This window comes from Cicer arietinum, chromosome 4 (genome assembly GCF_000331145.2).
Source record: "Cicer arietinum cultivar CDC Frontier isolate Library 1 chromosome 4, Cicar.CDCFrontier_v2.0, whole genome shotgun sequence".
Classification (NCBI taxonomy): domain Eukaryota; kingdom Viridiplantae; phylum Streptophyta; class Magnoliopsida; order Fabales; family Fabaceae; genus Cicer; species Cicer arietinum.
Genome location: NC_021163.2, coordinates 64,618,804 through 64,642,263, shown reverse-complemented (window position 1 = coordinate 64,642,263; position 23,460 = coordinate 64,618,804). Strand labels below are relative to the sequence as shown.

The window sequence follows — 23,460 nt, the reverse complement described above, 5'->3', positions numbered from 1 at the left end:
TGCATGTGCAGATAGATATAGATATAGATATTAGATAAAAACAACTGAATTATGTAATTTTCTATCTTCCAAGTAAATAATACATTGACACTCATGTTCAAAGAATAAATTAAAAATGAACTTTGTCACACACATCTTATAGTTGTATCAATCACACTATTCCTCCATCTTGAAACAAGAGTAGGAATCATAGAATTGGAGATTACCATATCAACAGCTGAACTAGAACCAAGCCAAGTGAAGCTCAATTAATGCAAAGTAACTAGTATTAACTTATTCGCTAACTTTATCTACCAATGCCAATAGAAGCTATATAGATAGAATTCCACAACTGCATATATAATATATTTTATTCTTCATAACTATGTTTCCGTTGTATGCTGATCTGTCGATCGCCATTTGGCTTCTTATACTTGTGTTGTATTAGTTCTTAAATTTGGTTCACTTGATGCTGGAGTATGTATTGTTCTCTTTACCAGAGATATTTTCCAAGGATTCCCTCCTAATTCCTCAAAAACTACCATCAAGTTATTTGTTGGCTTTAACCAAGACCTTGGAACATGGTACCTACAAAATTCAAAAAGCAAACTGGTAAGTTTATTCTTCTATTACACACTACTTATGACAGTTTCTTATAAATAGTCATTTAAGTGGCCCTGGATCTAGCACACCAAAACATTCAATAATGTTCCATTGCATTACTTTACACAAGACATTGTTAGACTCACTGCACAAGTTCAATGGCTTTGCCCGGCATGTAATTTTAGATTCTGAATCCTTTAACATGAGGGACTCACGTTAGAACATAGAGTGAATAATATCAATCATCGATGAATAAATTATGGTTGATATTACATGCACATGCATAAATAATCATGAGTGCGTTGAAATATCTACTCACTTTAGAGGAGCTAGATACCTAACTTTTCTAGAGATAAGGAAGTAATGTTGAAGTTAATGCTTTTAGAGAAAAGTAGTACCATCTTTGAGTAGGTTGTCCACAACCAAGTTGGCACTTCGCCTGCCGATACGTCCCAGCATAGTTACAAGAATTGCAGTTACCCTTTGCATAAACCAACCAATATCTTCCTATGCTTTGTCCATTGATCCATACTTGACCCTTTCCCATACCACTCATGTCCAAAGCCAATGCTTCATTTCCATCAGGTGCATTGAAATAAGCCTGAAGATTTCAAAAGTTTTGAAACTTTTCATTATAGACTGCATTAGATGTTATTATTGTAATATAAACCAGTAAACTTTCTTACCTTATGCCATTTCAACTGTGGCTGGTTTTGTGAAGCTAGTGACTCTCTCACCCAATCAACAGATGAGACGCCATTCGGAGACACCAAATTCATAGCTTCTCCTTTTAGGCCAACCTGATATGACCATTTCTGCCATGTCAAATCTTTCTGTCCGTGGTCGAGACCATGGAGCAAAATTGGACCTGTGATTCCCGTCTTCCATGATTCGAAATGGATTCCACCATTCTATGGAAAAAGAAGAAAAAAAGGCAAAAGAAATGAATGACTATTGACTTGCAAAGGAATGATCAAGTTCAAGTTGGATTCACAAGCAAAGTACTAACAGGCAATCCAACAGCTACACTGAGAAGCGCTATTTTATTTGTTCCGGCGTGTAGGTTGATAGGGCCATTAAATGTGCAACTTCTTTGTTCCCTTGTTCCGAAAGCTGAGCCTGCAAAAGGAAATAGGAATCATCTCATCTTCGTTGAACTAACATAGACTCAATCACTGAGAGAGAAACAAGTAAGAACAGCCAAGTTTAAGTGTTCAACTACATGCCTGAAAATTTCCCATTAATAAACACGTGGACAGCGTCGCCAGAAGAATGTACACTAATGCTGGGCTTGTTCCCTCCTCGGAGAAACGATTCTGATGGACTTATGTCAACACTATGGCATGAAAACCAGAAAACAGTGAGATTTCACCTGCATACAACTGAGAAGGTAAAAGGAAAAAGCTAGATTGCAGAAGTAACTAACCTGGTTATGTACCAAAGATAGTCACTAGTATCTCTTGTGGCATTTATCTGTTCTAGAAGTCCAGAAGCTGTGATTCTGGAACTTTCAGCTAGCGAAGATACATCTTCATCATAAGTCTCCCATGACAACAACTTTGAATTGCTAGGCAACATTTGTATTTTTGAATTTTGAAACCTCACCTTCATGAAAGCATAACAATCCAATCATCAATAACTTGATACTTATATGGAACAACAAGAGAACATTAAAGACCCTTTTAAAAATTCTTACTCTTGCAGTGTTGAATACATCAGTTTTACAATCAGGTAGGATGCTTATGGACCAAGGAGGCAAGTCATAGTGTCTGTTATTGAAGGTCACTCTCGCCGCAGAGTTTGAATGATAGTTTGCTAGAAAAGCTGCACATGTTTGTGTTCCTGAAGAGAATACATGTGCCTGTTCACATGGATTATCGTCATCGTGTTGAAGTTAGTTTACCTTAATGGAGAATTCAACAAGAAAAAGGTAGTGCTTTTCGGTAATATCAGATGAATAAGGAAACTAACCTGTTCATATGCTCCTAATGATGTAACAGTGGGATCTGAAGAAACCAAAGCATGTTCACATTGTTTGATAGCTTTATGAAGGTCCTTCAAATGACCATATTTAGGTTCCCTTAGCAAACCATATTCGTCAATTGGCGCGTCATAGTCATAGCTTGTAGTTATGAATGGTCCTCCAGCTGATCGTCCGAAATTAGTTCCTCCGTGGTACTATCATTTGTCATTAGTCATGATTAGTACTCATACTTAATAAATTCATGAAGCCTATGTTTTGTTTAACTGAGAAACAAATCAGGTAACCACCAACCATGTAATAGTTAAAAAATGAGCCACCCTTTTGTATGAAACGAGCAACTGCGAATGCTAGATCCTGAGCTGGTCGCTGAGGAACCGGTCCACCGAATTCTGAAAACCTGATAGCCAAATTGGAACAGGAAAAGAAAAGAAGAGGAACAAAAGGGTTAGAGAAGTAAAACAAATAAGTCCAATGTTTTCAGAACTAAATACATAAAAAATTCTATATAAGACTTACCAGCCACTCCAAGACTCAGTCCATAGTTTAGGCTTGTATGGTTTATTGGGAGAGAAATCATCACAGTAAAAACCATTGCATGAATTTATCTGTAGGAAAAATTGGAAAAATGAATCATATTTGACTCTTAAAGCTAATGATAATGGACTTAAAGAAAGAAGTGAAGACTATAGTTGAAGTCAAATGAGCTCTAGCACCGACACTTCTGATCAAAGACGTGTTCGGTGTCTGACACCGACACGTGTGATTGCTTTAAATTAATTTGTTTTCTCAAATTATTAGTGGTGTTGACATAGTGACTGTGTCAATGCTTCGAAGCAAATGAGTGAATCAAGCAAGAGCATGAGAAGAGTGACTCACAACTGGATCTGGGGCATCATCTTCCTTACACATCACCCAAGGGACTCCTGTACCCAATCCAACAGCCATCTTTGCAGCCCAGTTTGAGTATGCATGACCAACAGCTCCCAATGCCCTTCCTTGTGGTCCATACTCATTCTCAATCTACAAATTACAACAACACAAAAAGTAAACGCAAAGTTACCATTTTAAAAATCATAAACTAGTTATTTACTTTACTAGTATGAATTTGGTACTATCAGATCCACTCTTTCTTGATCTTTCACTTTTATTCACCAAAAAATGAAGGAGACAATTTTTGGACAAACACTTCAATTATCAATTATGCTTTTTCCAAAAGGTCAAACTTGAAAGAAACTGCTTACCTGAGAAAGAATAATTGGACCACCTTGAGATTGAAATAGCTTTTCATTCTTCATCATCTGAACAATTTTCTGAGTGAAACCTTGCATTGCAGCCTAAAAGTTTTTTTTAACAACAAAAACAACATGAATTTCAATATTTCTTTAATCAAACTATTCAAGAATTGAAATTACAACTCAACCTTAAAAGGGCCATTATCTGTTCTGAAACTGATCCCAGGAACATACTTCAACCAAACAGGAAATCCTCTACACCAAAAAAACACATATGATTAGGAATCACACACACACAAAAATCATCCACACCAAGAAACCAAATGTTCAGAAATAGAAAAAATATGAGCATGTTTGAAATCACGGCAAGTTTGATGAAATCACAACATTACTGTGATTTTGTCGAAACTCCAAAATAAAGTTTTTACAGAAATCACAGTAGTTCAACACAATTCTGACCAACTAACCGTCAATCCAAACATGTACTAAAAGATGTTCTATTCACGACGAGTTCGATGAAATCACAGTATTACTGTGATATTGTTGGAGCTCTAGAATATAGTTCTTACCAAAACCTTAGTAATTCAATGTGATTATGTCAAAATCATCATAAGTCCAAACAAGTACTATAAAAACAGACACACAGAAGCTGTGAAGTTGCATACCCAAAATTCCATTCAGCACAAACATAAGGTCCAATCCGAAGATGGACATAAAGTCCCACTTTTTGCACAGTCTTAATGAACCGTACCAGATCGTACCTTCCTTCAAAATTGTACTGTAAAACAACATCATAAATAAAAATAACAAAAAAATGAAACTTTGAGAATATTATGAAACAAGATCCACCAGATTTTCAGAATAGTACATTGCTAGGAGAAGGTTCATGAACATTCCAAAACACATAAGTGTCAATAACATCCAAGCCTCCAACTTTTGCTTTCTGAATCAGATCCTCCCACATCTATAAACACCAACACACATTTCAAACAAAAACACTCACAAATTTTTTTTGAAGAAAACACCCAAAAAAAGTGAGAGAAAGTTTTTTACTTCAGGAGTGCTTCTTGGATAATGAATGGAACCAGAAATAAGGATTCTTCTTTGTCCATTGATGATAATGGCTTTTCTATCATATGTCACACTACAATGAATCAACTGAGAACACACAAAAAAGAGAAAAAAGAATAAAGAAAGAAGCTTGGAAACTGAGTTGGTTTCCATAGCTTCTACAATGGAGGGAAAGTTTTTGAAAAGATGTAAGAAATTTAAGCTTATAGCAGAAGGAAAGAGAAAATGGGTTCTGTTCTGTTAACTCTTATTTGTTTTTGAGTGTGACTTTGTTTGAATTGAATCTGATCTCAACTGTGTACCTACGACGATGTTTTTTCTTTATGATAATAGATTAATAGTTATTATAGTAACTACTGCAAATTCAACACATGTTGGGTAAGTTTGTAATTTGCTACTATTTTTGTGGTTTGTTTTTTGTTTTGTTTTGATATTTGGGAAGTGTTTGAATCTATGTGGGAATGAGAGTGTTGCCTTTTTTATAATACAAGTCTATTTTTTGCTTTAATGTCTTCAACTTTACTACAGCTACATAATACATTTAATATCAATTTGGGGCAAATTTTAAGAGGACCACGTGGACCGCTGATTTTAATTTTATTTTAAATTTAAATAAATTATATTTTTTTAAATATAAATTGACTATTTTTTTCGTTTTAACCGTTGAGACGGTGTTTATTATTTATACATTTGAAAAAAATTGTTAACATTTGTTGTAATAAAAATTAGACAAACTATTATTTATGCATTTAAAAAATATAGTGGTTGTTAGAAATATAAAAGAATTTATGATTTTTTAAGTATTGTTGAATGTTTCACCAGGTAGCATCCGTTAAAATTGGAACTGTTGGTTTGGAGAAGATAATGATTGTGTCTTGCTTTCTCTTCAAGTGTTACCCAAAAAGATGGAAATTTTCGAATTTAAAATATCGGATTTTTTATTCAAAAAGAAAAAACACTCTGATTTTTATTTTGGCAAAAAATTGGAAGTGGAATCAAGTGCATGTGATTGTGTAGTGCACTATCTATAATATTAAACTAAATGAACACAAATTTTAAAATAAGTAAATTTTATTTTGTTTTGCTTCTTTATGAATTTTGTTTTCCTGTTCTTTTTATAACAGTATCTATTGTTTTTAATTAAATGGATACACTATATATTGTTATATCTATTAGAAAGTGCATGTGTAGTGATCTTGTATTAATTGAATATGTTTTTTCCTTTGAGAAATTATCACATACTATTCAGAAGTGAAATATAATAAAAAATAATAGTTCAAAGATTGATTTATTTGATTAATAATTTAATTTAAATACTTCAATTATAATTTTTATTTTTATTCTAAAGAAAATATGTAATGGACCGTCCCTCTCATCATCTCCAAAATATCATAAATAGTCATTTTTATATAAAATAAATATTAAAAGAATATCACACTACAATTAAATCTAATCATATATAGGTCCCGTAAGTAATAGTGCGAGATATTTGATATATGAGATTTGAATTCAAATTTCAAATATATTTTTTTTTCTCTCTACATTTGTACATGTAATTTTTATCTCTAAATTATTTAGAACTTAAAAATAAATATAATTGTATCTCGATAAAATGATGAAAAAATAAGATAGCTTAACAGAGAAAGCACATCACTTTCAATAGACATAAATTATATCACATAGTGCGTAGAAATAAATAAAAGACAAAATTACACTACAGATTATTATTTTTTTTAGTAAAAAAATATTATCTATTTTGTCTGTGTAATATTGATATTCTTTAATTTTTATTTTTTGAATCATTTATATTTTAAAATATTTACAAACTTATCTTTTATCTTTTAAAATATTTATAAAATTATCATTTATGTTTGTAATCTTTTAATATATTTATAAAATTATCCTTTAAAAACATTGAATAGTAAGTTCATGTAGGATTATTATTTATCATATTTTTAATAAAAATAAATAAATAAAACTCAGATTTAATTGTTAGGGACCCAGAAAAAATATATCAAAATTCCTCATCTTCTCTCTCATTGGCTTCATCTTTCATCAACATTAAAATATAATTATTAATAATAATTCTACATTGACTTGTCACTGAACATTTTTAATGACACGTCAATATATTATAAATATATTAAAAGATAAATGATTTAAATTAGAGAAAAAAATATGAACAATAAGCGAATATTTTAAAAGATAAAAGATATATAACTTTGTAGATATGTTTTAAATATAAATGACTTAACGAGAAGGAAAAAAATATATAAATATAGTATAATTTTTCCTAAATAAAGTAAGTTAAGATAGAATTTGCAAGATTCAAAGATCACCTGATCCAAAAAACTAAGGCATAAGTACGGTTTGTTAAGTGTCTTGAATTTAATTTTTAGGCTTGGTGTGACTTTTTTAAAAGTCTAGTATGACATATTAACTTATTTAAAGATATATTTTATATTAATTAACTTGCTTAAAGATCTATTTGATATTAATTAACATCTTTTAAAAAATAATTTTACTTCTATGTTGATTTCTAATGCGATATTTTAGAAAATTTAATTTTATATGACAATTTATTCAAAAAATCTATTTTATAGTAATACATTTAAATATGTCAAAAATTGATGTAGGCTGGTATTCTTAAATTATAGAAAACATTGTGATAATAAGTGTCCTTAGGACACTTGTTAAGGAAACTAAAATTAAAAATTTTGCATTGAAAATAACAAATTTTAAGCTTTTAAAATTTTGAAAAACAACTTTCAATTCATTTTTAATATAAAATTACTATTTTTAGTTGTTTAACAAGTGTCTTTGGGACATTTGTTAATAACTCCTTACTTTGTACTTTCTTTGTCTCAAAATAATTGATCTATTTGTAAAAAAAATTATTTAAAAATAATTGACCATTTTAATTTCTAATGCACTTATTTTTAATTATACTCTTAAATTAATACTACTTATATCATTGTCAATATAATACATTTTACTATGTATGTATGATACGGATAATATATCAATATTTAACAAGAATAATTTAATAAAAATAATATTCTCTTTTATTTATACATTTTTTAAAATATATAAATGATGATAATTATATGGAACAGAATAAGTAATATATTTAAGAAGTACAAAATATAGTAATAGTAATTATTTATATTTAATTAAATAGATTGATTTGATAAGTAAAAGAAGTTTTCGATAACAAGACATTTTATAGCTATACCATGATCACATTTTGGTTGGTCTGACTATTTTTTCCCCTACTAGCTTGAAATATTTTTTGATTATAAGGTTTAAAATTACCAGGGGTATTTATATTTATTTAACTTCTGTCATACAAAATGCAAAGTTCCTCTTAAGAGAATATAAAGGCATTTAACTATTTTGGTAAAAAAAAATGATACAAGTCCAATTCTCACCAATTTAACTTACATAACCTTATATAAAAAATAAACCTATCTTCGCTGGCTAACTATTTGTCTGTAAAAGGAAAAGAAAAATATTTGTGTGGAATTAAATATGCTTTTCTAGTTTTACCATCTCTACAAAATATATTCCTTTATAGTTTTATTTTTTTTTTTAATAATTGTATTGTATTATAGGTACAAAATATATGCCATTATTTAACATTAATTAAAATCTATATCGGAGAATCTATTTAACACACAAAATAAATTATTTCTTCTTAACCGAATTTTTTTCATACCCTTATAATATGATATTACCAAAGAATTACAATTTTTGTTATATAGAAAGAAAAATAAAATTGTTAGTGCTAGGCTGGTAGTGGAGTTGTGCATCACACTTCATTGTTTGCATGTGATGTACTAGACCCATGTTTTCTCATTTGTGTTGCATATGTCCATACACCAATACCCTATATGTTTAATCCATTATTTTTATTATTCCCACACGACAATTTTTATCTTCTATGCGTGTCTGTTGTGTTGTAGGTTCGTGATGCCCTTGTCTTGTGGGGTTTATGCCTTTGCTTCCATGTGACATAGTGATATTCGTAGTATATCTTTATTTTGGTTTTTTCTTTCATTTTTTGTCAATAGAAGAAAATGTTACGTAAATGTATACACATAGTAGCATTTTATAATGTAGTGAGTTATAGTTAAATGCGTCCAATTAATGTACTATTTATAGCCTGTGAACTGGTTGGTACATTAGATATATTTCTTTTTGCCTATTTTCTCAAGAAAGAAAAGAATAAATAATATACGAATGTTAGCTTTTATGACCACCAAACTCATAAAAAAAAATCTTTCATGAATAATAGTAATGGAATAATTTTGTAGTTAGCACGTCCATTTACCTCTTAGATAGTTACATATTAGACTCTATTAACCACCGTTGGTCACAATTCGTCTACTTTCACTAATTATTATTTTTTAAATAGTTAATATTAATAATTAGTTGTTAGTTTTATTAGAGTGAGAGAGTTGAATTAAATTTATGATTTTTTTTTTACTCCAATTTCCTCAAATCATTAAATCATTTTATGACTCCATACTACTAATTAATTAATGATACAAATTATGTAAAGTGTCAAATTGACATCTCGTGACCTACTATATATCATAAGTTTTTCGGTCTAGTATTTGTATTTAATGTGTGAATGACAACGAATCTTTCTTGCATTGTATTAAGGATTACACTATATATCTCTCTCTCTCGTCAAATGTGATGTTCTCTTGATTTCAATTATTTTAAGTTTTTCAATCACAACAATATTTTTAATTTTTTAAAGTCGAATGCATCTAGAGATTTTAGCTCCCTTTTCTTGCTATAATTTGGTGGGTTTGGAGAACTATAAATTTTATTTGTATTGTTAAATAATATTTCTCAATCTTTAAGTTCACTGCTTATTCTCTAAACTCTTTAATTATAAATTGTTACTCGTCTCATACTCATCAGAGAGAATCTAGGATGGTACCTTGACATGTTTCTACGGAAGATATTACGATCGACAATGTTGACGTCAACACTATTGGAAATACCAGAGTTGTCGACTTTTGTGGTTTGGTAAGATCTAGTAACGGTAATTGGATCATTGGTTTTCATGGTCACATTGACTATGGTTTTCATGGTTTTCAACATTTTCACAAGTTTGCTATTGTTTTACTTAATATTAAGCTAGAATCGAATAGAAACTGGAGTATAGATTTGCCGTCACATTATTAGAGAAAGAAATCAATATGCAATTTTTTTTATTAAAAAATATTCCTCTCAACTTGACTCTCTAAAGATTGTTCCATTGAGAGATGGATGGAATTTACTTCTACTATACCTGCACGCTTTGAAAATCTTTTTCCATAAGTAATAGTTGGTTTTCAGTTTTGCTTCTCTTTTCTTTTGTTATTACCAAAAAATATTGACACGGTAGTGTTATTTTTTTGGATTAAAGAAAAAAGCATGTCTTGATGCATTTAATTATTATAATAATATGAACATGTTTTGATGTACAGTCTAATAGCCAACCCTGACAAAGATTGGGACAAAGGGATGATTTATTCTGCAATTTCCTAATATTGCTTCTACTTCATAGATATAATTTTTGGGTGGTAATTTATAAGATCCACCAAGACCTTGGAGTGCATCTCTTTAACAATGTTGGATATTTTTAAATATTTCAAAAGTTTTAAAACACTAAGTTCCATGTCGCTATGTTTAGAATATGAAATATTTTATAGTCTATTTAAACTCTCATTTTCATATAAATTGTGTCAAGTTTTTTAATTTTTTTTCTTAAGCAAAATTCTCTTTTCTTTTCCTTTTGTATACGAGCCAACAATGATGAATCTTTCGTAGTTTTGTTACATGAAACAATTATAAAAAAATGTCGAATTTTTAAAAACTTACATCTTAGACGAATACATATTTAAAAATGATGTGTCTTTACATGTCTCGGACTTACTTATATTCATGTTTTTATTCTTCTATGTGTGTAATTTATATTTTAGGTTCTTGATTTTTTATAATAAATATTTGTAATTATTCATCGGTAGATTGATGTATTGATGATTTTGAAGCATTGGTGGAGAATAATTTTCAATAGATACTTAATTACATGATCGTGAATGGTGTAATTTATTTTATTTTATTTTTGCAATGCAAATTTTGAAAACATAATTGTACTTTCAGGGTCCAACACAAATTGTCACTTTTTTTACTCTAAAATTGTCACTTTAATGGACTAAGTTATATATTAACTCATGGATTATAATTAAATTTAGTATATACTAGTAGCATATAAAATATGTAACCAAATAATATATATTTTGTTTCATTTTTCTCCTATTTATTATTCTAATAGTCAGTTCCATCGACAAAATGTTAGCTAGGAGTGGTTACTATTGGCATATTATATATGCTGGCAAACTAATATGCATATACACAAATAAGCATCATATGTATTTGGTTTCTTTATTTTAGTTTTAGGTATCTCGGACATATAAGATACAAACAAATATTTTGCAACAAGAAGAAACATACATAATAAATGTTGTTTGGTGTACCTTATATTTCCATTAAATGTCGACTCTTGTTTTAGGCCTAAATTGAGAGCATCAACAATGGAGTTGGAACCTTAGTGTTTATAGTGATTATGAAAATATTTTCTCTCTCCTTACTTATTTATTAGTGTTGACGTGTCTAGATTAAATATTTAATTAGATATATCAATATTTCAATTATCACTTTTGTTTATATTTTATTTCAGGTTAGATATTAAAATTCAAATTTTAATTTGCTGATGAGACAATTATTTTAATGAGATACATATACATAATGTGAAAAAAAATTACGGCAGGTGAAATTTAAATAGCTAGCACCACGTGTTGTGTTGCTAAAAGCATATGGCAATCGAAATCAAAATAGAAAAGATTGGCAACTATAATCACTGCTATTTACTCACCTCCTTCTCATTTAAATTAGAAAGCACTAATCCTCCTTATTTGACTTTTTTGTATAAATAATTGAAATCAGTGTATTGGGGTGGACACCATTTCTCATGTTAATTTTTTTTATTAAAAAAAGTCCTAAAATCAATTAGAATATAATATTAATGTGTATGTGGAGTTTGGTATAGGAGTAGGACTATAGGAAGTCAAAATTCACTCAAATAACTCACACGAGTAAACACCGAACATATCAAATACAAGCTCATTTAAGTTACAAGTACAATCCATTCATTTGGGCTTGAGTGTTTGTCTCTGGCCCGGTCTGTTTTATGAAATTCAGTTGATACAAAAAAATTAGCAGTAGATGGGCCGGGCCATGTTTTACGAGTATTGATTAGGCTGATATGCTAATGTGCACAACTTTATCCATAGAGCTGTCAAATAAGTCAGTCCAGTCCCCTCTTGACTCAATGGCTTGTACACATGAATCGGCTAGTTTTGACCCGTCCCACTTTATTATGGGGCCTTGTTATCAGAATTGATCCGACCATTATGAATTATGCGGGGCCAACGATGCGGTCCAATCTATTTCTTCTCGATATTTTTTATTTTAATTAATAAAAAATAAAACTCAAAAACATCATGAATCACTTACTACAACAATATAGACAATAAAATAAAATTATAATACATAACATCATCACAACAAATAACTAAGTTGCGCTCAGTCTTCAATACATAAGGATGAAATTATAATCGATATTGGTCGACATCAACAATCACGAATGGAGCTAAATCAATGAAGGAGTTGGACTGACGGTTATAGTCTTGGTCGACGACAGAAGAACCACAATAATGCTATGTTGTTCTCAGCTTTTAGTAAATTAGGGTTTCTTTTATTTCTTTATTATGATCAAACTATTACGGTTGTTTTTCAAAACCAATTCAAAAGTATCGTTTTTTAAAGTCAACCCAAAAATAACAAAAACAAAACTATCATTTGAGTCATCGCAAATTTGCTCATAATAATCATTTTACAAAAAATTATATTTTTTTAGTTGTTGTGGGCCAAATGACTCTATCAATTTCATTCGACCAATTTTGACAGCTCTGTTTATTTCATTCCTTTTGACAAAAAATTTACCTTTCCTATTTTATTTAATTTATTTTTGCTTGAATATAGTTTTTAACCCTCCATTTACCATTTTAATATCCCTATTTTTAAATCGATTTTTATTTTCTAAATTTAAAATGGTTGCTTATGTAGTAACACAATTTTATATTTTTAATTGATATATCTAAGTTTAAATGTATTTTTGATATCTTTATTTTATCAAAAATAAATATTTAATCATCCTATTTTAAAAATTATTAATTTGGTTCTTTTGTTGACAAATTTTTAATATTTTTTAGTTTCTACTATTTTTTATTATATATCACTCTTTTTAATGATATGACATTTGAGTGATATTTATTATCTATTTTATTTATATATTAAAATATTAAAAATAAATATATTTTTCATTTTTATTTTAACTATTTAATTTAGAGATAAAAAATTTATTTTAATATATAAATATTAAATAATTTACTGAAAATGTTTAATAAATATTTTAAATTGTTAGAAAATGTTGAATAAAAAATGCATTTTTTTAATGTTTTTAATTTAAATATTTATAAATAAAATAAAATAAATATTTGTATTTTAATATATAAATAGTAACAGCTATAATGACAATTTTTTTTATTCAACTCAGAAATGTCATATAAATCACATCAATAATGAGTGTTACATCATCAAAAATAGTAAGGACCCAATAATTGGTTAATAAATGGAGCAAAAAACCATTTTTATAGATGGAAAGACTAAAAGTTCATTTTTGATAAAATACGTGAATAAAGGTCTATATGATGCACATAATAAAATAAATACATGGTTTATTCGACCATTTTGAAAAATTGGACAGCACTGCACCCAAAAAAAATAACAATTAAATTGTTCACGAATATATTTCAATTTTATATTTTAAATTATATTATATAAAAATAATTGAATCTATTATTGTTATTATCTATTTAACTCATTTAAAATAAAAATTTCAATTAAATAAATAAAATATAAAAATTAAATAATAATATTATATCATATTGATTCGTCAAATACTATATTTAAACAAAATATAATAATTTATTTTATCACATATCTTATCTTATCTATCACATTGACTAACAAATTGACTAACGATAAGATAGTCTCAATTCCTCTAAACTGAAAATTGTTTCTGCCATTAATTGTTAAGTAACCATTCATGGTGGAGCACCCCTTTAAATGTCATATTTTTCTGTTTATGTAATTTATGTGAATCAGATTGTTTTAAAAGCAATCAGAATTTTCTAAAACAGTATTTTACTCAACCGATTTTAAATTAACAAATAAAAAATTAATTTATTCTTGTAAAAAAACAAATAAAAAATTAATTTATATTCTAGCTAATAATACATTTATTGAGAGAGAAAAAAAGACGGAGAAAAGTTGAATTTCGAAAAAGGTGTGGGACTCTTAAAAAACTAGTGGATGGGAATCCACCACCATTAAAGTCAATGGAGCATACGAAAATAAAGTATTTATGGGGTAGGCAAGGATATATGGCCATGGAGGATAACACAACACAACATCACAAAAGAATATTTTTCGAAAATCGAGTGGTATATTTGTAGGTTGTGCTGTGCATAGTTGCATAAGACATTGCTTTAAAACATTTTTCTTTATTAAATAGTCATACTATTACATCATTTTTTAGTTTTGACTGGAAGAAAAAGAAATAATGAGATATAGACATGTCTTTTAAGAGTGCACAAAATAACTAATTATCAAATCAAATATCAAATATTTTATTATTTTAATTAAATATAATATTATAAGTATTATATAGACATATGTCTTTATTGAGTATGACAAACATCCACTGACTTATTATGTAGACATATATTTTTATTGATTTATTATGAATCAAGATATTCTTTAAAACATAATAAATCAATATATCGTAAATTTTAAACTAATAAAAAAATTATGTTTATCCTTGATATTTATAGCATAATTATTTGACTATTAATTCCAACATTATATTCATAACCAATTTAAAAAACTTAATATTTACATTTTGGTTTTTAATTGGTTCATATATTTCCATTTTTCAATTGGCCGCTTATTTGAAAATATATATATCTTCCGGTGTCATGCTTTCCAATCTTATTGTTAACATAATTTGTTAAGATTTCCCCCAAACGAACTTTTTGAGAAATTTTTCCAATAGAAAAGTACAAATAAAAAAGATCTGTTTGTGAAATACTTGAAACCAGAAAATAATCAAAATGGGTCTGGAGTAATCAAAACTTTCATCAATAAGTGAATAAAGATTGTGGAATTAGTCATGCCATTTTACTCCTAGTCAATCTATTTGTATTAATATGAGTTTATGTTTAAGTTTAACTCTCAATTTTTTGTTGTTGTAAGTTCATGATATAGTGATTTGTAATCCTCCTAACTTTTTGTACCGAATGAATTCATTTTTACCATTAAAAAAAAAAAAATCGTTTGAATAAATTAATTTTATCTTAAAACTCAACAAGAAAATCTTATTTTATTAAACTACCTCACTTATTTTTTGTCTATATAAAAGATGATAAGACATTCAATTTTTTTATATTTTAAAAGAGATGATAAATTTCATCATAATTAACTTATCTAAGATATTGTATTTGAATCTGAGATAAAATATCTAACCTAGCATTATCGATATTTGTCAGTTGAGCTATAACTTAAATACGTCTTGTCTAACAATATCGACATTTATGAGTTGATCTAAGACTTTTAAGAACGAAAAAACGTTCAACTTAATAATACCAATATTCGTTAATTGAGTCAATATTTAAGAACAAATCACCTCACATTTATATAAATATATTTTAAAAGTTATGGTGTAACATCAAATGCAGAACTAGGATTGAAAAATACGAGAAGTCGGCTATCTTAGTTGTTGATGAAAAAAATATTTGAAAATTTAGAGTAAATATTTAAATGAATCTTAAAAAAAAAAATATGAAGACCTATTTTTCCCTAAAAAATGTTAATTTAATCTTACATTTGAGACTCAATATCTAAAAAACTAATCTTATATACATTTGAGATGATTTTTTTGGAAAATACATTTGAGATTTTTAATGACTACATTAATAATATTTTGTATGTTTTAGAGATCAAATAAATCTGTATGTTTTTTTTTAGGATATTTTGCAGGTCATTTAAATTTGAATGACTTGCAATGTTATTATAAAATTTAAATAATAAAAATCAAGGACTAATAAAAAAAAAAACTAATATTCATTTATTATTTGTAAAGTCGGTCAACATATATAACTAATTAAGATAAAAGTTGAAACTGTACATAAATATTATTATTATTTTTTATTTTTTTATTTTTTTTAATCCATATGTGATTATTATTATGAAGTATAATACATAAAACATATTCGTATTATTTTGTCATAATTAAATTGTTTTTCAATAAAAAATAATTGTTCTTTTTTCTAACAAAATATTTATCTATATAATTTTGATCACTTCGTCTAATTAGTAATATATAATAATAAAAAGGTTGAAAAATCTTGAAGGATTCCAAACCTTGTAAACATATATATATATTTCTTAATTTAATTTTAGGTAATATTTTAATTTTTTTAATTTAATATTTTAATTAATTTTAACTAACAATTTGATAATTTATATCTTAAAATATTAACAATGTTATTATTTTTATACAAAAATTTTAAAAATTCATAAAAATATTCAAATAAAATCCATAAAATTCAATATCAATTTTAAGAAAATTCATATATTTATCAAAATGTATAACTCAAATATTCAAATAAACTCATATTTTCATCTTCAACAACATAAAACTCATCAAATAAAAAATGAAAATATGAGTTTATTTGAAGATTTGCATTATATTGAAAATGATAATTAATTTTATAAGTTTTGTTTGAAAATCTTGATATTTTTTTTTTAAACTTTTGTAAAAAAAAAAAAAACACTATTGACATTTTAAAATAAAAAAATCAACTTCTTATTTAAAATTAAATAAAATATCAAATAAAAAAATATATATAAAAGACTACAATTACCTGAAATTTAATTAAAAAATTACTGGAACAATTATACATTTATTAAATGACAATATAAAATTATTTTATATTATTGGATAAAGGTGCATGTGAATCAAACTCTAACTAGTCCTAAATAGATGTGCCAATTGTGGCTCACACTCCTTAATCTATTTTATTTAGCCTAAAGGAAACGGAATAGTGGGTGTTGTGTGGTTAGATTAAAACGTAGTATTTAGAAGACATGAAGAATACAAGTCCAAATTGAAGCGTGATTTTGTCACTTTCACCTACTTGGAATAGCGAATCGACCCAACTTTGATATTCTACCAATATTATTTTTAGACAAAGACATTTTCTGTTCACAAAATTCTTTTAACAGAAATTAAAGATAATATATGCTTTAATTTAATTTATGCGTTAAGATGAGTATAACTATAACTATAAGGTTACAGGTCTACCAACTGGTGGTTAAGGTTTGAACACTTCCAAGCAAACTTATAAACAACTAGTCAACCACCCACCCCTTTTCTCTTTCTTCTATGCTAATTCTCTTAATTGCTATTCTCTATTAATAAAAATAATTATCTTAAAATAAATATTATTATTATTATTACTTTTATATTAGTACCATTTAATAATTATTATATGTAAAACTTACAAATTATTATTATACTTTATATTATTTTATCGATAATTAAAATTAATAATTTAATAATATATATTTTTAATTATTATATTTTTTAGTATGAGTAAAAACAAACGAAAATATTGTGAAACGTAGGTAGTAGCTTCACTATATGACATCCTTTCTAATTCTAGCTTCTAAACTATTCTACCGCTATTTTATTTTATGCCGTTTGTCTTCTCAAACCATGATTGCCACTTAATTTTATTAATTATTAACTAATTGATATATTTTTTTTAATATCAACTTTTCTTATTTGTTTTGACAATTTTTCTTACTACTATTAATAAATGACTATAACTAAAAGATAGACAATAATAATTTTATTAAACTATCTTTATTAAAAATTAATAATTTTTTTTACTATTATATATACAAAATAAAATATAATGTTTTGAGATTAATCTAAATAATATGATTTAGAAAGTAAAGGTACTGCAATTGAGAAAATAACAGTTTTACATTGAAAACTCAAAATTAAGTTCATTTTCAGACAAATTCTATTTACTAAAGTGCTACTAATTATGATATGCAGATAATACTATTGTTTTATTTTTAATTCATTCATATATCAATTAATGTTTTATATTTAAGTAATATTTTATTTTTAATTAATCAATATCTCTATGACACTATTTAACCAGATTACTTTATTTCCACACGTAAGAAAAATAAAATATGCATTTTATAAGAACTAAAATCTTGATTATCTAGTCATTAACCTATAACTTAATTGACAAATATTGATATTGTTAAATTGAACATTTTATTTTATGTTTGAATTTGATCCTCTCAGTTGTATGAGTTAATTATAGTGAAATTTATCATATTTTTTAAGATAAAAAATAAAAATTATCTAAATATTTAAATTTTAAAATATTTTGTCAAAAAATTAATCATTTTAAAATATATAACATCACTATCTAACTTATTTTAAGGAAACTTTTGAGACATGTCTAAATGAAACACAAACAACTATTTTGTAGAACACATTTCCTTTCCTTCAATTGCATTCACCCTTACAAAATTGAGGGGAATGTACTTTGTTATATAAACATACCTTATAAGAGGAGGCTGCAGTTTCTGCTGGCGAGTCTTCTATTTTTAATTTCAATACTTTCAACAAATAAAAATCTTTAAATTCTAATTATACTATGCATATTTTAATTTTAAGATTACAACATATAAGAATAACTTATGGTTAGAGCACTATTTTTTTTATATTTTTTTTTACAATAAAGTTAGGGCACCCATTAAGGAGTGAAAATTACAATTTATTGAACTAAACTTATAAACAATGTTAAACATATTGTTCATTTAAATTTAAATATTATAATAAATAATATTTACTATTTCTAAACATACTGATTAAAAATCAAAATTATTTTTCATTAAAAAAAATCCAATGTTTTCATTAAAAGATTAGATAAAGTATTAGATAAAATCACTATGATGTCAAAGTAAGAGTTTTTTTTTAAAAAAAAAACTAAAGCTATTTTTTTACAGTAATAACTAAAGGGTTTTGACCAGTGTTGTAAAGACACCTATTAAAAATCTAAAATTAAAAAATTTTACATGAAAAAAAATAAAAAACAATTTGTAATTTGTTATGAATTAAAAATTTGTATGTTTAGTTTATTAAAAAGTGTCATTGGCACATTTATTATAGTTGTGAATAACTAAAACTAAAGCTAGTTATGAAAGAGCCATTTAACATAATATATAAATAAGTAGTTGGCATGGGGGAAGTAAGCAATTTCTTTCAATATTAAATGATATAATTTCCTCATTGGTTGGTACCAAAGATATATAATTTTGAAATTTATATGTCTTGGGATTGCCACTTGTCTGACCTTCCCCACACTGTGGATTCTTGTCTCTGTTAAAATTATAATTTTCTCTCTTCTTCTTCTTCTTCTTCTTCCCTCCTCCTTCATATCCTTTGCATTTCAGGTACTACTACTCTTTCTTTCTTTCTTTTTCTCTCTTCTGTTTTCTTATTATTATGATATATATAATATATTATATTCATTTAAAGTGAAAAATAGAAAAAATAATTATTAAAAAAAAAAGTATAAGATGGTGATGATTGTGAAGTACTGTTTTTTTTAGTAGTGGACGATGATGCTTCTTACTGTCATAGACTCTGTTTCAAATAAGAGGATTTTGATTTTGATGATTAAAATAAAAAGCTGAATTTTGAATGTTAAAAAAGTCACTGTGGACTGAAGAAAGAGGAAAAAAAAAGTTTTAACTATTGCTTATAAAAAAAGGGTTTTTAGATTTTTCACTTATGATTGTGTTCTTTTTTTTATTTATTGTTGTTTCTCATGGTTTCAGTTTTCAGTTTAATCAACAACATGTTGTCTTGTTTTTGTGGCTTCAATTCTCATAAATAGGGTTTGAGTTGAACTCTGTGAATTTTGTTGTTTTTCTGTTTTGTTTAGTTTTTTGATTTGTTTTAATTGTTTTCTGTGTGTTTTATAGGTGTAGTGCATGTCTTTGATGTTACATATGATGTTGTGTTTTTGCTTCATAATTGAGTGATTATTTTCTATATTTTCCTAATTTAGGTCTTTCTTAACATTTTCGTTGCTTTGGATTATTTTAATTCAGTTTAGGTTTGATGTAACAAGATTATTTTATTAATCTTGTTGTTGGAGATGTCAAGCTGATTCCATTGTAATAAAGGGAGCTAGCAAGAAACAAGCTTCATATTTTGAATTGCGAATCTTGCCTACAATGTATCCGAACCAAGCCTTTTCGTCGGGATCTTACGCCGAAATGATGTCTGCAAATACTTTGTTACCTCATAACTATAATGAATCTGTAGGAGGACAAAATGAGTTGAAGTTTATCTCATCTATCGGCGACACAATGACTATGCAGCCTATCGATCATTCGACGAGCGATCCATCGCGCAACTCGTATGCTAGTGCTGAAGATTCTCATGTTATTTCAAGGACACAATTTGGACTTGTTGAGAGTGACCAAAATGTACAATGTCAAGGTTTGTCTCTTAGTCTTGGGACAATGATGCCTTCTATTGCTTCTGTACCCGCCTTTCAATATCAGTATCCCGGCAACGGTTTCTCTGCGCTGTTGAGTGCTCAGATTCCAAATTTAAAGGGTTCTTCATCTCTTAAAGATGATGAGGCTGAGTGCATGGCATCTTTGTCGTCTGGAGGATTTCACAACACTGTCAAAAGGGAGGGTTTGTATACAATAGGCCTTAATGAAGGCCAATCTGATCCGTGCCTTCATGGATCATCAAGTATTCCGAACAATGTGCTTAACTCTCATTACGTTAAGGCGGCTCAGGAATTGCTTGATGAAATAGTTAATGTCCGAAAAGCGTTGAAACAATCTGGATTTGAAAAACAACAAAGTTTGCGTGACACTGGTTTGGACGGTTCCAAAGATTCTGATGGAAAATCGACCAGTCAATCTATGCAAATATCTTCCGGCCCTAATGGTTCTAATGCAAATAACTCTTCATCCGAGCTATCACCTGCGGAACGACAGCTTTTGTTGGACAAGAAAACAAAACTTTTGTCCATGTTGGATGAGGTAAACCTATGTCAATTAGTCACACTTTGCACTTCTTTTTTATTGTGCATGTTTTCTTTTTTATCCTGGAAAATTCTAAGTGTTTTTTCTGAAAGTGCTCTATGTTGTATCTGTGTTAATGTCATCATAATGCTTAAATACTTAAAACACATAGTAGTGTTAGTGATGATGATAATATGTTACCAAGTTTCTAACTCTAATTATTCTGTGTTTGTAGGTAGACAAAAGATACCGACAATATTGCCATCAGATGCAAATTGTGGTGTCATCATTTGACATGGTTGCTGGATGTGGAGCAGCTGAACCATACACTGCTCTTGCTTTGCGAACAATTTCTCGTCACTTTCGCTGTTTGCGCGATGCTATCAGCGGCCAAATTCAAGCTACTCAAAGAAGCCTTGGAGAACAAGAGGGAATACCCCGTCTCCGCTATGTCGATCAACAACTTAGACAACAAAAAGCCCTTCAGCAGCTTGGTGTAATGAGACAAGCTTGGAGGCCTCAAAGGGGACTTCCTGAAAGCTCTGTTTCCATACTCCGTGCATGGCTCTTCGAGCATTTCCTTCATCCGTATGCTCCCCCATACTCAATTTTGTTTCATTAATGCTGTTATCATAATTACTTTTGAATAATTTTATCCTAATAATTTGTTTTCATTTGGTATCAGTTATCCAAAGGATTCAGAGAAAATTATGTTGGCAAGACAAACAGGCTTAACAAGAAACCAGGTACAATAATTAAGGTTTTCTTAACCGTGCAGTTTGTTTCTGTATTCCGATTAGGATCCATTGGTAAAATATCTTAGTACTTAAGTTATAGTCCTGTCGTTCGGTTGCTACATGCTAATCATTATTTAGTTAATATCAGGTGGCAAATTGGTTCATCAATGCGAGGGTGCGTCTTTGGAAACCAATGGTCGAAGAAATGTACAAAGAAGAGTTCGGTGATTCTGAATCAAGCAGCAACCTCTTATCAGAAAACACGCCAAAAGCTCCAAGAGACGATGTTCAAGTGTCGGATAATAAAAGGGAAGAGTCGCAGGACAAGTTAGTAACTGTTGATGGTGTTCAAAGTAGTGATCATTGGACAAATGTCATGGACTCTAGAATTGAGAAAATGCAGGGTGACCAAAGGTTTAACATGAACAATAGTCCTTATTCAAATGCACCTATCTCAATCAACCAAAATGCTGATAACTGCATAATGGATTCTACTCCTACCACTTATGATGATTTATCAGAGTTGGGAAATTTTGCTGTTGGTGGCCATGTCTCACTTGCATTGGAGTTGAGGAACTCCGAAAGTGATGGATTTGGTGTGTCCAACGACGACGCCAATAAAAGACGCAACCAAGCATTGGCTTCTTCCCCGGATACTGATTTGCTAGATTATCATTTCGCAGACACAGGAAAGCAACAACACAAGTTCGGCAACACTCATTTATTACATGAGTTTGTTGTCTGAATCGAAAGATTCGTGTGTTTGGAAAGCATCTCAAAAGCTACAAATACTAACTTCACGCTAATAAGGCGTCCTGGTATATCTATATCTACTGCATTTCCAAACACATTGAAAGTTTTTTTTGGAAATCTTTAATGTTTTTTTAAGGGAACTATGGAAAATGTGTACCTCAAAAAGAAGTAGAAACTATATAGAAAGGGAAATGCTATGGTATTAGTTCTCATTATTGTTGTTCAAAGTGAATGATCATAAAGCTATGTAATGTAAAGCATGAACCGTACAAAAATATACACGTAGGTATGTGTAGATAGTGTGTATTGTAATATTGTGGGGTGATTGGTTGTATGTATGTACAAGCAATTTTGTAAGGACAAGGAATATATATCTAATCCATCATCATCATGAATAAGGAAGGAATCTTTGTGAGAAAACGTATCAATGTAGTACGATGTGAATGCATTGACTCTTGTGTTAATGTTTTGCGTCTTTCATCAACGACATGCTTCATAAATGAACAATGACATCCTTCGATGGTGGAATACAAACACTTTTTAATTAATTAATCTCCTTTATTTTATGTTGTCTAGTAAACGTGGTTTAATGGTACACCATTAGTAACAACCATTAGATACTATACTATATAATCTAAATAAATTATTTAAATTAATATCACTTTTTTACAGAAAATTTATATTATTTTTAAGAGTATAGATTTTCTCTATTTCTTAAACAAAATAAATATTTTTTTTTTATCAGATGGTAAATAACACTATAATTAACTCACAC

At 28.1% G+C, this 23,460-nt stretch overlaps 2 protein-coding genes across 2 annotated transcripts; one reads left to right on the top strand and one right to left on the bottom strand.

The window, feature by feature from the left end:
* Window positions 1-30: 30 nt before the first annotated feature.
* On the bottom strand, window positions 31-5,062 carry LOC101500441 (beta-galactosidase 5-like). The gene is made up of 16 exons (NM_001278975.1): window positions 4,852-5,062; window positions 4,667-4,762; window positions 4,464-4,576; window positions 3,987-4,053; window positions 3,808-3,900; window positions 3,443-3,586; window positions 3,083-3,171; window positions 2,858-2,963; window positions 2,554-2,760; window positions 2,279-2,443; window positions 2,009-2,187; window positions 1,809-1,918; window positions 1,592-1,701; window positions 1,269-1,493; window positions 981-1,183; window positions 31-567 (listed from the first exon to the last, which is right to left on the bottom strand). Exons 1-16 carry the CDS (start codon window positions 5,020-5,022, stop codon window positions 408-410), a joined length of 2,238 nt encoding a protein of 745 aa, NP_001265904.1. The 5' UTR covers window positions 5,023-5,062; the 3' UTR covers window positions 31-407.
* A 14,375-nt stretch (window positions 5,063-19,437) lies between these two features.
* Window positions 19,438-23,105, top strand: LOC101499790 (BEL1-like homeodomain protein 7). Its single transcript, XM_004499147.4, has 5 exons — window positions 19,438-19,596; window positions 20,260-21,213; window positions 21,431-21,783; window positions 21,881-21,941; window positions 22,081-23,105. The coding sequence occupies exons 2-5, from the start codon at window positions 20,386-20,388 to the stop codon at window positions 22,675-22,677; spliced, it is 1,839 nt and encodes a 612-aa protein (XP_004499204.1). The 5' UTR covers window positions 19,438-19,596; window positions 20,260-20,385; the 3' UTR covers window positions 22,678-23,105.
* Window positions 23,106-23,460: the final 355 nt, after the last annotated feature.

What these genes read in the sequence shown, in the direction of transcription:
- LOC101500441 (NM_001278975.1), bottom strand. Translation starts at nt 5,022, where the DNA reads ATGGAAACCAACTCAGTTTCCAAGCTTCTTTCTTTATTCTTTTTTCTC. An exon ending in ATGTATTCAACACTGCAAGA is followed by an intron (nt 2,188 to 2,278) that starts GTAAGAATTTTT and finishes GCTTTCATGAAG; the next exon opens with GTGAGGTTTCAAAATTCAAA. An exon ending in TATTAATGGGAAATTTTCAG is followed by an intron (nt 1,702 to 1,808) that starts GCATGTAGTTGA and finishes TTCCTTTTGCAG; the next exon opens with GCTCAGCTTTCGGAACAAGG.
- LOC101499790 (XM_004499147.4), top strand. Translation starts at nt 20,386, where the DNA reads ATGTATCCGAACCAAGCCTTTTCGTCGGGATCTTACGCCGAAATGATG. An exon ending in TTTTGTCCATGTTGGATGAG is followed by an intron (nt 21,214 to 21,430) that starts GTAAACCTATGT and finishes CTGTGTTTGTAG; the next exon opens with GTAGACAAAAGATACCGACA. An exon ending in CAGGCTTAACAAGAAACCAG is followed by an intron (nt 21,942 to 22,080) that starts GTACAATAATTA and finishes AGTTAATATCAG; the next exon opens with GTGGCAAATTGGTTCATCAA.